General features: G+C 45.3%; 1 protein-coding gene across 1 annotated transcript; it reads right to left on the minus strand.

Annotated features, from left to right (window-relative positions):
• Positions 1-10,706: 10,706 nt before the first annotated feature.
• Positions 10,707-16,572, minus strand: LOC130378363 (translation initiation factor IF-2-like). Its single transcript, XM_056585144.1, has 5 exons — positions 16,466-16,572; positions 16,158-16,351; positions 12,464-12,691; positions 11,869-12,055; positions 10,707-10,953 (listed from the first exon to the last, which is right to left on the minus strand). Exons 1-5 carry the CDS (start codon positions 16,570-16,572, stop codon positions 10,707-10,709), a joined length of 963 nt encoding a protein of 320 aa, XP_056441119.1.
• Positions 16,573-16,997: the final 425 nt, after the last annotated feature.

The following is a 16,997-nucleotide window of genomic DNA, read 5'->3' on the forward strand; positions in this document are numbered from 1 at the left end:
TTTATTTTATTGTATGACAATGTTTATATGTGAAGCACTTTGAGTCTGCCTTGTGTATGAAAAGTGCTATATAAATAAAGTTGCCTTGCCTTGCCCTTGCCTTTTCATAAAACACATGACATTGTTATGGCAAGTGACCACAAGGAAGACTGCTTCAACCTCTTCCACTTGAATAAGCGGTGAATGCCATGCAGCAATCTGCCTATGGGAGCATCTTTGTGGTCATTCGCAAACCAATGAGTCCACTCGATGAATGAGAGATGACTCTTTAGTGTCTTCTCGGTGAGGTATCCCTGCAGTCTCCACATCTGGGATTTGAAGGCTGACCAAGACCTGACCAGGTACCTCCAAATCTCCCCTTCCATACTGTAATAAAGAATCAGAAGAAAATAAAATAAACATTAGGACTGTCAATGAATGAACATTTCTAGAACATGTAGAACTCAAAGATTATTTTGTTTATTGGTTAAAAAAGGATGCTGGTCCTCTGGCCATAGTGTTTGGTCATATTGAAAAGAGAAAAAGGCATAGCAATAAATACAGTTAATAGGACGGGAGGGGACAGGCTGTTAGCTCCGGTTAGCCCTTTAGCATCGAGCTAGCTGAGCTTCTCTCATTCAAATAACTCGGACATGTTGTTTAAAACCTATAACACCCAATTTATTAAAATATCCGGATTTAATCGGGCTCTCTTCCATAAGTACAGTTAATAGGACGGGAAGAGACAGGCTCTGTTAGCCCCGGTTAGCGCGATGCAAAAGAGCAGCTCTACCGGAGCATGCCACCTCAACAGGTGCAAGTTAGCCTCCGGTTTGATGTTCGCCGGATACTCGGTTTACCACCCAATCGGATTCATCAACATAAGTGCAATACATTACGGGCTTAGTATGTTGAGGACAGTTTAGGACACCGTATCGCGAAAATCACAAACACATGTTGTCGCCATCGATGTCTGTGCAACAACGTCATTCACGTTCTCTGGCTGCTACTTGTTTTAGGGGCCGTCAACAAGTTACACTCACCGACTGGTGGCAGAGACGTTACCATGGAATTGTTTCTGGAAATAAATCATATAAAATAACATAAAAATCACTAAAAAATACATTTTGTCACCTGATTGTAGTAGTAGTTGCCAATGGTGGGCTGCTACTTACTGCAGGTAACTTTGCTAATATATTGCATTATTGTTAAATGGGATGCAATTAATAATTTCAAATATAGTTTAGTCGATTTTTGTCTAATATTAAACTATTAACTGCATTATGATTAACTATATTGCAATATATTTGTGGGATTAATTTCCTGAAACAATTCCATGGTAACGTCTCTGCCACCAGTCGGTGAGTGTAATTTGGCGAATATCAAACCGGAGGCTAACTTGCACCTGTTGAGGTGGCATGCTCCGGTAGATCTGCTCTTTTGCATCGCGCTAACCGGGGCTAACAGAGCCTGTCTCTTCCCGTCCTATTAACTTTACTTATGGGAGAGAGCCCGATTAAATCCGGATATTTTAATAAACTAGGTGTTATAGGTTTTAAACAACATGTCCGAGTTATTTGAATGACAGAAGCTCCGCTAGCTCGATGCTAAAGTGCTAACCGGAGCTAACAGCCTGTCCCCTCCCGTCCTATTAACTGTATTTATGGCTATGCCTTTTTCTCTTTTCAATATGACCAAACAAAATGGCCAGAGGACCAGCATCCTTTTTTAACCAATAAACAAAATAATCTTTGAGTTCTACATGTTCTAGAAATGTTCATTAATTGACAGTCCTAATGTTTATTTTCTTGTCTTCTGATTCTTTATTACAGTATGGAAGGGGAGATTTTGAGGTACCTGGTCAGGTCTTGGTCAGCCTTCAAATCCCAGATGTGGAGACTGCAGGGATACCTCACAGAGAAGACACTAAAGAGCCATCTCTCATTCATCGAGTGGACTCATTGGTTTGAGAATGACCACAAAGATGCTCCCATAGGCAGATTGCTGCATGGCATTCACCGCTTATTCAAATTGAAGAGGTTGAAGGAGTCTTCCTTGTGGTCACTTGCCATAACACTGTCATGTGTTTTATGAAAACACCATCAGTAACATTTAAATTGAGTTGATGTGGACGGCTCTTTTTTTGTTCGATTTCTTCAGTGTTCAGTGCCTGTTTGTGAGATATGCATTGTTTGAAAGATAAGTCTTTGATTTTGTTTAATTTTAATATGCCTTTCATCAATAGTGGTTTGGGGTTTTATAACAACAATTAAAGTGCTTAACTACTGGTGAACGATGTTGCAGAACATATATGGTTTGTGTTGATTGCATGGAAAAGGGAATAACCAGTTACAACGTATATGGTAAGAGCCTGGTAATACAATGGAAACAAACTAGGCTTCCTTTTACAGTACAGTTTCAGCTTAATTACTGGGTAAATTGTCGTGTTTTACTTGGTAACGTCGCAGAACGTACATGGTACAAGTTTGTGTTGACTGCATGGAAAAGGGAATGTATTGCAAATGATATGGTAAGAACCTGGTAATACCATGGAAACAAACAAGGCTTCCTTTTACAGTACAGTTTCAGCTTAATTACTGGGTAAATTGTCGTGTTTTACTTGGTAACGTCGCAGAACGTACATGGTACAAGTTTGTGTTGAATGCATGGACAATGGAATGTATCTTTTCTAAATTATGTGGTATGAACCTGGTAATACCATGGAAACAAACGAGGCTTCCTTTTACAGTACAGTTTCATCTTACTTACTGGGTAAATTGTAGTGTTTTACTTGGTAACGTCGCAGAACTTACAAACCGCGTGGAAATATCTGCGTTTTCCCTTCGTGTAAACAGGGCTTCAGAATCTCAATTTTGTTCAATGAGGGCTTTCAACAGGGGGCGGGGCGGGCCGATTGATCATGTCAATCAAAATGGGACGCGGATGCAGGTTAAGGGCACGCCCACCAACAAGAAAAAATGCAACTCAGGTCAAACTGCCTTCAGCACAAGACGGAGGAAAGCACGACTCGTATGGCTAAGATAAGGAATGCAGCTACAATAAAGACTGGGAAACTAGTCTATCTTTCCCTGGGTGAAACGAGTGCAAGGCGAGTCTGGTAAAGTTTTGTGTGAAGTTTGCTTGAGTCATTTTTCCATTTCACGGTGAATACGACGTGAAACGACGCAGACAATGCGGTGACAATTGCTGTGCCTACTCTTTGTCTCTGTCTCTCTGTCTCTGTTGCTCTCTCCTCTGTTTCTCTCTCTCTCTCTGTGTGTGTGTGTTATTGTCAAAGTTCCAATAAATCTGAAATCGGAAAACATTTATTGGTTTGCTTTTTTTATTAACAATACTTGTACTTTTAATTTCCATGCTCAAGTACACATAATATCAGAAAATTACCTTTGATACTTAAGTGCAATTAATGTCAGATAGTGGAAGACTTTTACTCAAGTCGTATTCTATTGGGGGCCTTTTACTTTTACCAGGGCCCTTTTCTGGGAAGACTCATGGCTTTCAGGTTCTTCTTCCACCATCTGCTATTGTTGTGTGTGTGCACACTCACACACGTGTGTGTCATAGAGTGTGTGTCTGCCACCAAGTATAAGACATACGAATACATCTATAAAAAGACACAAGAGGATGAAGATTTTGGCAAACATATTTTATTTATTTTTGTCACTTAGATCTTTATTGACCGTTTTTCACAGTAACATGACAACATTATATCAACATCAACAAATGGAATGGCAATAGAAATAAAACAAACAAACAAGAAAACAAGAAAAACCTGCCTGGGAAGTACCTTCATATTCTCATATCCTGAGTTTGTAATTATCTACTACTGTTCCAATCCAATGTCTTCATTTTGAGTCCTGTAAAGTGTCCATTTTTCCCATTTACAGTCGAATTGTGTTTCTTGAAGTCTCAGTTTGTGTGTCAGTTTCTCCATTACAGCTATCTCTTCAACAATAGTAAACCAATGAGTCTTCGTTGGTGGTGTTTCTTTACACCAATGTCTGGTGATAGCTTTCTTGCTCTCTACCAGCAGTATTTTTATCAAATATATATCACTCGCAATAATATTCTCTTCCTGAAATGTACATAGATAGAGCACCAAACTACTTTTGGGGACCTCTTATCCTAGTATTTGCTTTAATACTTTACGAACCATCTCCCAAAATACAGTTATTTTCTGACAATTCCAAAATACATGTGCATGGTCCACATTGTAAGACCCACATTCCCGCCAACATTTCTGACTCTTGTTAAGCTGCTTACTTTTCACTTTTGGTGTTATAAAGAAACAAATGAGATTCTTCCATGAGAATTCCCTCCAAGTTCGTGAACTGGTGGACGAGTGATGTACCCTCCACATATCATGCCAATCTTCATCTGAAATTTGTACAATGAGTCCTTTTTCCCATTTCGTCTTAATATATTTAGTTAAATGTTTGTCGTTAGTATTCAAAACTCTAAACATTGCCGAAATTATTCTTATGTTACTTTCCTGATATGCTTTTATTATGATTTGGATGACACCGTTCACCTCCTTGGGAGAATCTGACCCGATTTCCCTTTTGAAATAGTCCCTCATTTGAAGGTATCTATAGAATTCATGAGCTCCCAATTCATATTTTCTTCTTATATTTTCAAAACTCTCCAGCCTCCCGTCTTTAACCAAAACACACCAAGTTGTTATTCCCTTTGTTACCCAGTGCTTGAATCCTGGATCATACAATGCAGGTTTGGAATTTCTATCATGTGCTACCCATTTTAATATATTAATGTCATTCTGAATCTTATATACTTTCAAAATTTTAAACCATAGACCTAGCGTGTGTACTGTTGTTCGGTCCATTTTATTTTTTAGTTCTTTGTATAGTTTGTTATCTCCAATGAAATGTTGAATTGGAATTTGGTTTACTTCTCTTTCTATGTCTTTCCATTTTGCTCTAAATTCTGACCTACACCAACAGTACACAGGTCTCAATTGAGCAGCATAATAGTATTCCTTTAATTTTGGAAGACCCATACCTCCTCTCTCTTTCCTTAGCTGAAGAGTTTTGCATCTGACTCTAGGTCTTTTACCCCCCCCAGACAAATCTGGAAATCATTCTGTCCCAATTAGCAAATTGACCCCTGGGGACCTCTATTGGTAAAGATTGGAATAGATAGAGAAATCTGGGCAATATATTAAGCTTAACTATCTAAATTCTTGAGTTTAGATCAAGTGGGAGGGGAGACCATCTTGCTATATCTTTTTTTATTTCTTGATCTAAATTGTTATAATTTGCTTTATATAGGTCGGTGGAGTTTTTAGTGATCGTAACGCCCAAATATTGAATTGACTTTAGGTTCCAATTAAGGGCATATATTTCCATGATCTCTTTTGGTGGGGTATAATTCAACGATAAAATCTGTGTTTTGGAAACATTAATTTTATATCCTGACAGATGGCCATACGTGTGTAGTAGCTTCATCAAATTAGGGAGCGACGTGTTGGGTTGTTCGAGGAAAGCTATTAAATCATCAGCAAAAAGTCCCAATTTATGTTCTATACCCTTAATCGTGACCCCTTTAAGTTCTTTATTTTGTCGGATTGCTTGAGCTAAGGGCTCAATGAAAATCGCAAACAGGATCGGCGACATACAGTATCCTTGTCTGGTCGATCTCTGTAGATATATTTTCTTGGACAAACTTTTAATTCTAGCAGAGGGTTTTTGATAAAGTGTTTTAATCAATTGTACTGATTTAGTATTAAATCTCAATCGTTCCAACACCTGATAAAGGAATTTCCAATTCACACAGTCGAATGCCTTCTCCGCGTCAATGCTAACCAGTACAGTGCTTTGTTTCTCTCTTCTTGCATTGTCAATTATTTGTAGAGTTCGGCGTATACTATCTTGGGTTTGGCGGCCCGATATGAATCCCGTTTGATCTTCGTCAATTAATTCTGTAATGAAGGTATTTATTATTTTAGAGATAATTGACGTTTATAGTTTATAATCTAAATTTAGTATTGAGATCGGTCTATAATTTTCACATCTATCCTTATCTTCGCCTGGTTTTGGAATGACTGATATAATTGTTTCGGCCCATGTTGGTGGTGTTTTGTTTTCTTTTAGAGTCCAATTAAAGGAAGTCTGGAGAGCTGGTAGCAGTTCCTCCTTAAAAATCTTGTACCACTCTGCAGGATAACCATCGCTCCCTGGAGATTTATTGTTATTCAATGATTTTATATCATAAATAATCTCTTCCCTTGTAATGTCTGCTGTTAATCTGTCATTTTGGTAAGTGCCAATTGACGGTAAATCCAATTAGTTTAAAAAGGTTCTAATTTCTTCCTCGTTTGCAGCAGCCGGTTGTGTATATAATTTTTCATAGAACCCCCTAAATACTCTTTCTATATTTTCCGGCTCGTCTATCGTCTCATTGGTGCATGGATCCTTAATTGTATGTATGGTATTAACTGCTTGTTGTTTTTGTATACGTTTTGCTAGGAGTTTAGTTGCTCTTGGGCCAATTTCATAATAATTTTGTTTCATAAATATGTTATTTTTTCCATATTCGTCCATTAATATATAATTTGTCTTAGTTTGGGTATCCCTAATTTTTTTACATATATTCGGGTTGTTTGTCTTTTGATATTGCTGTTCCAGTTCTCTTAATCTTAAAGAGTGGTTCTGGTACGCCTCTGCTTTAAGTTTCTTTATTTTAGAGGTTTTAGCTATTACTTTCCCTCAAACAACCGCCGGCAAACATATTTTATTCGATTTTATATACAAGAATTGGCATTTGGGCCCAGGGGAATTGAAACAAAGTGTGTACGTCCAACATCGGATGGGACCCGACCAAGTCCACATCGATGTGACTTCACACTGGAGAGAAACCGCAGCTTGGTCCAAGCGCAGGTGAATTTAAACAAAGCATTACACACCTCAGTGTGATGCAACACCGATGAGGACTTGGTTGAGTCCCATCAGATGTTTGACTACTTTGTTTAAATTCACCCGGGCTCCGACAAAGCTGCGTTTCCCTCCTGTGTGATGTCACATTGATGTCGACCTGGTCGGGTGCCATCAGATGTTGACGTACATACTTTTTATAAATTCACCTGGGCCCAGACAAAGTATGGACCTCAAACATCAGATGGGTCCCGCCCAAGTCCACATTGATGATCGGTTGGGTGCCATCAGATGTTTGACGTACATACTTTGTCTGTACAATGGTGCAGTAATACATTTTATGGGGCTTTTATTTTTTGGGGTTTTTTGTATGCTATTATTATTATTATATACATATATATATATAATTTTTTTACAGGACATGCATCCAAGACCTGGGGCCCTTCCCCTCAGCCTGCTGTGTGGCCGTCTTAATGTCTCCCAAGGGGTTCAGGACTGAAGGGCGGCCCAAAGGCTTCTCCTTCTGATCAGTCTGGACTCGGTCCGGGGCGGTCTGGCCCTGGTCCGGGGCGGTCTGGACTCGGTCCGGGGCGGTCTGACCCTGGTCCGGGGCGGTCTGGACTTGGTCCGGGGCGGTCTGGCCCTGGTCCGGGGCGGTCTGGTCTTGGTCCGGGGCGGTCTGGCCTCGGTCCGGGGCGGTCTGGCCTCGGTCCGGGGCGGTCTGGCCTCGGTCCGGGGCGGTCTGGACTCGGTCCGGGGCGGTCTGGCCTCGGTCCGGGACGGTCTGGCCAGTGAAGGGGTTCAGGCCTGAAGGGCGGCCCAGAGGCTTCTCCTCCTCCTGATCCAGCAGGGCGATGGTAAGGGTCTCAGCCCAGAGCTCCCTGAGTCCCCTCAACCGGGTCCTCGTGTTCCCCGTGACCTGGGACAGGTCCTTTCTGAGGAAAGGTCCTTTTTTTTTTGAAAATATATAAAAATACAAACTTGAGATATGAAAATCAATCTCCTTTGAACAAAAACACAATGACTAAAAAACAATATATATATTTTATTTTCTTACAATTAATTAATCGGCCGATACCGATAGTTTGGAAAATGCCTAATATCGACCGATAATATCGGACCGCCGATATATTAGTCGGGCTCTAACACACACACACACACACACACACACACACACACACACACACACACACACACACACACACACACACACACACACACACACACACACGCAGGTACACAAACAGATTAAAAAAACTGTAGCGAACTCACCAGGTTCATCGGGGGCCTGAACTTGGTCCGGGGCGGTCTGGCCTTGGTCCAGGCGGTCTGGCCTCGGTCCGGGGCGGTCTGGCCTCGGTCCGGAGCGGTCTGGCCTCGGTCCGGGGCGGTCTGGCCGTGGTCCGGGGCGGTCTGGCCAGTGAAGGGGTTCAGGCCTGAAGGGCGGCCCAAAGGCTTCTCCTCTAGCTGATCCAGCAGGGCGATGGTAAGGGTCTCAGCCCAGAGCTCCCTGAGTCCCCTCAACCGGGTCCTCGTGTTCCCCGTGACCTGGGACAGGTCCTTTCTGAGGGCCCTGTCTGCTGTCGGAGACAGTGAGTCGCTCAGTCAATGTTTCGTGATTATGCAGACACATAAAGCTCAAAAGATAAATGCACACAATACAGCACGCACGTACGCGCACGCACACACACACACACACTAGAGCCCGACCGATAAAGGTACAAATATATATCGGCCGACTCACTCCCTCACTCACTCACTCACTCACTCACTCACACACACACACACACACACACACACAAGCAGGTACAAACACAGACACAAACAGATTAAAAAAACTGCAGCGAACTCACCTGGTTCATCGGGGGTCTGGCCTTGGTCCGGGGCGGTCTGGCCGTGGTCCGGGGCGGTCTGGCCTCGGTCCGGGACGGTCTGGCCTCGGTCCGGGACAGGTCTGGCCAGGGAAGGGGTTCAGCCTGAAGGGCGGCCAAAAGCTTCTCCTCCTCCTGATCCAGCAGGGCGATGGTAAGGGGTCTCAGCCCAGAGCTCCCTGAGTCCCCTCAACCGGGTCCTCGTGTTCCCCGTGACCTGGACAGGTCCCTTCTGAGGGCCCTGTCTGCTGTCGGAGACAGTGAGTCGCTCAGGATCAATAGTTTCGTGATTATGCAGGACACATTAAACTCAAAAAGAAATGCAAACATACCTGTACAGCACACACGCGTGCGCACACACACACACACACACACTGGAGCCCGACCGATAAAGGATTTTTAAGGCCGATACCGATACAAATATTTGGTGATTTAAAAATCCGATATTCCGATATATCGGCCGATATATATTTAAAAAAGAAATTCCCAGAAACGCGTAACAAAACATAAACAGATTTACCTAACATTGGTTATTTGAAGTCATTTATGAGTCCTCACTAAAATAATGAGGACATGCGGTTTAAAAAATAAACTTTATTTTATGCTTTATATTGTCACAACAGAAAAGTCTAATCAAAATTCATTAAATTTCTGATGAATAAAATGTATAAAAATACAAAACTTGAGATATGAAAATCATATCTCCTTTGAGCAAAAACCACAATAACATAAAAAACAATATATCTATTTTATTTTCTTACAAGTTATTAATCGGACCGATACCGATAGTTTGGAAAATGCCTAATATCGACCGAGAATATCGGACCGCGATATATTAGTCGGAGCTCTAACACACCACACACTACACACTACACACAACACACACACACAAACACACACACACACACACACACACACACCCACACACCACACACGCCACATCACAGCAGCACACAGGTTAAAAAAACTGCAGCGAACTCACCAGGTTCATCGGGGGTCTGGCCCTTGGTCCGGGGCGGCCTGGCCTCGGTCCGGGGCAGCCTGGCCTCGGTCCCGGGGGCAGCCTGGCCTCTCGGTCCGGGGCGGCCTTGCCTCGGTCCGGGGCGGCCTGGACTCGGTCCGGGGCCGGTCTGTGCACGTGGTCCGGGGCGTCCTGGCCTCGGTCCGGGCGGTCTGGACGGGCGGTCCGGGGCGGTCTGGCCTCGGTCCGGGGCGGTCTGGCCAGGGACGGGGTATCAGGCCTGAAGGGCGGCCCAAAGGCTTCTCCTCCTCCTGATCCAGCAGGGCGATGGTACGGGTCTCAGCCCAGAGCTCCGTGAGTCCCCTCAAACCGTGTCCTCGTGTTCCCCCGTGACCTGGAACAGGTCCTTTCTTGAGGGCCCTGTCTGCTGTCGGAGACAGTGAGTCGCTCAGGTACCAATGTTTCGTGATTCATGCTGACACATTAACTCAAAAGATAATGCAAACATACCGTACGCACCCGCGTGTGCGCACACACACACACAGACAACACACTAGAGCCCGACCGATAAGGGATTTTTAAGGCCGTTACGATACAAATATTGGGTGATTTAAAAATCCGAGTATTCGGATATATCGGACGATATACATAAAAAAAGGGAAATCCAGAAACGCGTGACAAAACATAACAGATTTACCTACATTGGTATTTTGAGTCATTTATGAGGTCCTCACTAAAATAATAAGGTAATTGCAGTTCAAAAATAAACTTTATTTGTTATTTTATTGTCACAATAGAAAAGGTCAAAATCTAAATTTATTAAATTTCTCATATATAAAATGTATAAAAATACAAACTTAAGGTATGAAAATTCAACGTCCTTTGAACAAAAACCACAATAACTAAACTTTTTATCAATAAATCGGCCGATAGTTTGGCGAGATTTCTAATATTGGCCGATAATGTCGGATCGCCGATATTTTGTCAGGCTCTAAAAACTGCAGCGAACTCACCAGGTTCATCGGGGGGTCTGGCCTTTGGTCGGGAGGTCCTGGCCTCGGTCCGGGGGGTCTGGACTCGGTCCGTGGCGGTCTGACTCGGTCCGCGTGGCTGTCCCTGGACTCGGTCCGGGGCGGTCTGAGCCTCGGTTCCGGGGGGGCCCCCCTGGCCTCGGTCCCGGGGCGGTCTGGCCTCGGTCCGGGCTGGTCTGGCCTCGGTCCCGGGGGGAAGTCTGGCCAGGGGAAGGGGTTCAGGCCTGAAGGGCGGCCCAAAGGCTTCTCTCCTCCTCCATCCAGCAGGCATGGTAAGGGTCTCAGCCCAGAGCTCCCTGAGTCCCCTCAACCGGGGTCCTCGTGTTCCCGTGACCTGGGACAGGTCCTTTCTGGGCCCGTTCTGCTGTCGGAGACAGTGAGTCGCTCAGTCAAATGTTTCGTGATTATGCTAGACACTTTAAAACTCAAAGTAATGCAAACATACCGTACGCAACACGCGCGTGCGCACACACACACACAGACAGAACACACACTAGATCCCCGACCGATAAAGGTTTTTTAAGGCCGATACCAATACAAATATTGGTGATTTAAAAATCCGATAATTTCCGATCTACTGGCCGATATAATATTAAAAAAAGAATTTCCAAAGCGCTAACAAAACATCAACATATTTACCTACATTGGTTATTTGAAGCATTTATGAGTCCTCACTAAATAATACGGTAATGCGGTTTAAACATAAACTTTATTTAAATTCTTTTATTGTCACAACAGAAAAAGTCCTAAATCAAAATTCATCAAATTTCCTGTGAATAAAATATATAAAAATTACAAACTTGAGATAAAAATCAATCTCCTTATGAACACAAACACAATGACTAAAAAAACAATATATATATTATTATTTTCTAACAAATTAATTAACGGCCGATACCGATAGTTTGGAAAATGCTAATATCTACCGATAATTCGATCCGCCGATATATTAGTCCGGCTCTAACACACACACACACACACACACCACACACACACACCACACACCTCTACACACAAACACACACACACCACACACCACACACACACACACCAACGCAGGTACACAAACAGATTAAAAAACTGTGCGAACTCACCAGGTTCCTCGGGGGCCTTACTTGGTCCGGGGCTGGTCTGGCCTTGTCCAGGGCGACGTCTGGCCCTCGTCCGTGGCGGTCTTGCCTCGTCCGAATCGGTCTGGCCTCGGTCCGATGGGCGGTCTGGCCGTGGTCCGGGGCTTCTGGCCAGTGAAGGGGTTCAGGTGCCTGAAGTCGGCCCAAGGCTTCTCCTCTAGTCTGATTCCGGCTGGCGATGGTAAGGTCTCAGCCCAGAGCTCCCTGAGTCCCCTCAACCGGGTCCCGTGTTCCCTTGACCTGGGACAGGTCCTTTCTGAGGGCCCTGGCTGCTGTCGGAGACAGTGAGAGCGCTCAGTCATGTTTCGGATTATGCAGACACATAAGCTCAAAAATAAATGCACAAATACGCACGCACGTAACGCGCCACGCACACCACACACACACACTAAGCCACCGACCATAAGACAATATATACGCCGACTCACTCAATCACTCTCAGATCACTCAGACGCACTCACTCACTCACTTCACTCAATCACTCACCCACCATCCTCACACACACCCACACACACAACACAAGCAAGGTACAACCAGACCACACAACAGATTAAAAAAAACTGCAGAGAAGGCAACTCACCTGGTTCATCGGGGTCTGTCCTCGGTCCGGGGCGTCCTGGGCCTCGGTCCGGGGCGGTCTGGCCTCGGGTCCGGCGGTCCTGTCCTTGCTCCGGGCGTCGGCCTCGGTCCGTGACGGTCTGGCCTCGTCCGTGCTTCTGGCCTCGCCCGGGCGGTCTGGCCTCGGTCCGGGGCTTCTGGCCAGTGAAGGTGTTCAGGGCCTGAAGGGCGCCCAAAGGCTCTCCTCCTCCTGATCCATCAGGGCATGGTAATGGTCTCGCCCAGAGCTTCCCTTAGTTCCCCTCAACGCGGTCCCCTGGTTTCCCCCCGTGACCTTGGGACAGGTCCTTTCTCTGAGGCCCTGTCTGCTGTCGGAGACAGTGAGTCGCTCAGTCAATATTTCGTGATTATGCTGACACATTAAACTCAAAAGATAAATACAAACAATACTGTACACACCAAGCGTGCGCACACACACACACACACACACTGGAGCCCGACCGATAAAGGATTTTTAAGGCCGATACCGATACAAATATTTGGTGATTTAAAAATCCGATATTCCGATATATCGGCCGATATATATAAAAAAAGAAATTCCAGAAACGCGTAACAAAACTTAAACAGATTTACCTAACATTGGTTATTTGAAGTCATTTATGAGTCCTCACTAAAATAATGAGGCAATGCGGTTTAAAAATAAACTTTATTTTATTCTTTTATTGTCACAACAGAAATGTCTAAATCAAAATTCATTAAATTTCTGATGAATAAAATGTATAAAAATACAAACTTGAGATATGAAAATCAATCTCCTTTGAACAAAAACAATAACTAAAAAACAATATATCTATTTTATTTCTTACAATTAATTAATCGGCCGATACCGATAGTTTGGAAAATGCCTAATATCGACCGATAATATCGGACCGCCGATATATTAGTCGGGCTCTAACACACACACACACACACCACACACACACCACACACACACACACACACACACACAACACACACCACACACACACAACACACACACCACACACCCACACGCAGGTACACAAACAGATTAAAAAAACTGTAGCGAACTCACCAGGTTCATCGGGGGCCTGAACTTGGTCCGGGGCGGTCTGGCCTCGGTCCGGGGCGGTCTGGCCGTGGTCCGGGGCGGTCTGGCCAGTGAAGGGGTTCAGGCCTGAAGGGCGGCCCAAAGGCTTCTCCTCTAGCTGATCCAGCTGGGCAATGGTAAGGGTCTCAGCCCAGAGCTCCCTGAGTCCCCTCAACCGGGTCCTCGTGTTCCCCGTGACCTGGGACAGGTCCTCTCTGAGGGCCCTGTCTGCTGTCGGAGACAGTGAGTCGCTCAGTCAATGTTTCGTGATTATGCAGACACATAAAACTCAAAAGATAACTGCACACAATACAGCACGCACGTACGCGCACGCACACACACACACACCTAGAGCCCGACCGATAAAGGTACAAATATATCGGCCGACTCACTCACTCACTCACTCACTCACTCACTCACTCACTCACTCACACACACACACACACACACCAAGCAGGTACAAACACAGACACAAACAGATTAAAAAAACTGCAGCGAACTCACCTGGTTCATCGGGGTCTGGCCTCGGTCCGGGGCGGTCTGGCCTCGGTCCGGGGCGGTCTGGCCTCGGTCCGGGCGGTCTGGCCTCGGTCCGGGGCGTCTGTCTGGCCGTGGTCCGGGCGGTCTGGCCTCGGTCCGGGACGGTCTGGCCTCGGTCCGGGGCGGTCTGGCCTCGGTCCGGGGCGGTCTGGCCTTGGTCCGGGGCGGTCTGGCCAGTGAAGGGGTTCAGGCCTGAAGGGCGGCCCAAAGGATTCTCCACCTCCTGATCCAGCAGGGCGATGGTAAGGGTCTCAGCCCAGAGCTCCCTGAGTCCCCTCAACCGGGTCCTCGTGTTCCCCGTGACCTGGGACAGGTCCTTTCTGAGGGCCCTGTCTGCTGTCGGAGACAGTGAGTCGCTCAGATCAATGTTTCGTGATTATGCAGACACATAAAACTCAAAAGATAAATGCATAACAATACTGTACACACACAGCCGTGCGCACACACACACACACACACTGGAGCCCGACCGATAAAGGATTTTTAAGGCCGATACCGATACAAATATTTGGTGATTTAAAAATCCGATATTCCGACATATCGGCCGATGTATATAAAGAAATTCCAGAAACGCGTAACAAAACATAAACAGATTTACCTAACATTGGTTATTTGAAGTCATTCATGAGTCCTCACTAAAATAATGAGGCAATGCGGTTTAAAAATAAACTTTATTTTATTCTTTTATTGTCACAACAGAAAAGTCTAAATCAAAATTCATTAAATTTCTGATGAATAAAATGTTTAAAAATACAAACTTGAGATATGAAATCAATCTCCTTTGAACAAAACACAATAACTAAAAAACAATATATCTATTTTATTTTCTTACAATTAATTAATCGGCCGATACCGATAGTTTGGAAAATGCCTAATATCGACTGGTAATATCGGACCGCCGATATATTAGTCGGGCTCTAACACACCACACACACACACACACACACACACACACACAGACACACACACACACACACACCACACACACACACACACACATCCACACACACACACACACACGCACGCACATACACAGGTTAAAAAAAACTGCAGCAAACTCACCAGGGTCATCGGGGGTCTGGCCTTGGTCCGGGGCGGCCTGGCCTCGGTCCGGGGCGGCCTGGCCTCGGTCCGGGGCGACCTGGCCCTCGGTCCGGGGCGCCTGGCCTCGGTCCGGGCGGCCTGGCCTCGGTCCGGGGCGGTCTGGACTCGGTCCGGGGCGGTCCTGGGCCTCGGTCCGGGGCGGTCTGGCCAGGGACCGGGGATCAGGCCTGAAGGGCGGCCCAAAGGCTTCTCCTCTCCTGATCCAGCAGGGCGATGGTAAGGGTCTCAGCCCAGAGCTCCGTGAGTCCCCTCAACCGGGTCCTCGTGTTCCCCGTGACCTGGGACAGGTCCTTTCTGAGGGCCCTGTCTGCTGTCGGAGACAGTGAGTCGCTCAGTCAATGTTTCGTGATTCATGCTGACACATTAAAACTCAAAAGATAAATGCAAACAATACCGTACGCACCCGCGCGTGCGCACACACACACACACAGACACACACTAGAGCCCGACCGATAAGGGATTTTTAAGGCCGATTACCGATACAAATATTTGGTGATTTAAAAATCTGATATTCCGATATATCGGACGATATAATATAAAAAAAGGAAATCCAGAAACGCGTGACAAAACATAAACAGATTTACCTAACATTGGTTATTTGAGTCATTTATGAGTCCTCACTAAAATAATAAGGTAATGCGTTTCAAAAGTAACTTTATTTTGTTATTTTATTGTCACAATAGAAAAAGGTCAAAATCTAAATTGTATATTAAATTTCTCATATATAAAATGGTATAAAATACAAACTTAAGGTATGAAAATTAACGTCCTTTGAACAAACCACAATAACTAAACTTTTTTATTAATAAATCGGCCGAGTAGTTTGGACGAATTTCATAATATTGGCCGATAATGTCGGATCGCCGATATAGTTTGTCAGGCTCTAAAAACTGCACAGCAGCGAACTCACCAGGTCATCGGAGGGTCTGGCCGTATGGTCACGAGGAGGTCTGGCCTCGTTTGCCGGAGGCGGGATCTGGCCTCGGTCCGGGGAGTCTGGACTCGGTCCGTGGCGGTCTGGACTCGGGGTCCGGGGGCGGTCTGGACCTTCGGTCCGGGGCAGTCTGGTGGCCTCGGTCCGGGGCGGCCTGGCCTCGGTCCGGGGCGGTCACTGGCCGTTGGTCCGGGGCGGATCTTGGCCATCGGTCCGGGGCAGTCCTGGCCAGGGAAGGGGTTCAGTGCCTGAAGGGCGGCCCAAAGGCTTCTCCTCCTCTGATCCAGCAGGGCGAATGGTAAGGGTCTCAGCCCAGAAGCTCCCTGAGTCGCCCTCACCGGGTCCTCTGTGTTCCCACGTGACCTGGGACAGGTCCTTTCCTGAGGGCCCTGGTCTGCTGTCGGAGACAGTGAGAGTCGCTCAGGTCAATGTGTTCATGATTCATGCTGACGACTTTAAAGCTCAGGGAAGATAAAATGCAAACAATACCGTAACGCACACGCTGCGTCGCACGGAACAAGGACACACACAGACACAAACACTCGGAGCCAAAAGGAACGCCGTATAAAGGATTTTAAAATGGCCGATATACATAGACAACATTTGTGGGATTTAAAAATCCGATATATTCCGATATATCGGCCGATATCTATTAAAAAAAAGAAATCCAGAAACGCGTAACAAAACATCAACAGATTTACCTAACATTGGTTATTTGAAGTCATTTATGAGTCCTCACTAAAATAATAAGGTAATGCGGTTTAAACATAAACTTTATTTTATCTTTTATTGTCACAACAGAAAAGTCTAAATCAAAATTCATCAAATTTCTGATGAATAAAATATATAAATACAAACTTGAGATATGAA

The sequence above is a fragment of the Gadus chalcogrammus genome, unplaced genomic scaffold (genome assembly GCF_026213295.1).
Source record: "Gadus chalcogrammus isolate NIFS_2021 unplaced genomic scaffold, NIFS_Gcha_1.0 GACHA073, whole genome shotgun sequence".
Classification (NCBI taxonomy): Eukaryota; Metazoa; Chordata; class Actinopteri; order Gadiformes; family Gadidae; genus Gadus; species Gadus chalcogrammus.

Excerpts from the sequence above, each read along its gene's own strand:
- LOC130378363 (XM_056585144.1), bottom strand. The coding sequence starts at position 16,572 with ATGAATCATGAACACATTGACCTGAGCGACTCTCACTGTCTCCGACAG. Across the intron at positions 16,352-16,465 it reads GTGGGAACACAGAGGACCCG|GACTGCCCCGGACCGATGGC; the intron begins GTGAGGGCGACT and ends TTCCCTGGCCAG. Across the intron at positions 12,692-16,157 it reads GAGGCCAGATCCCGCCTCCG|GAGGAGGAGAGCCTTTGGGC; the intron begins GCAAACGAGGCC and ends CTGATGGATCAG.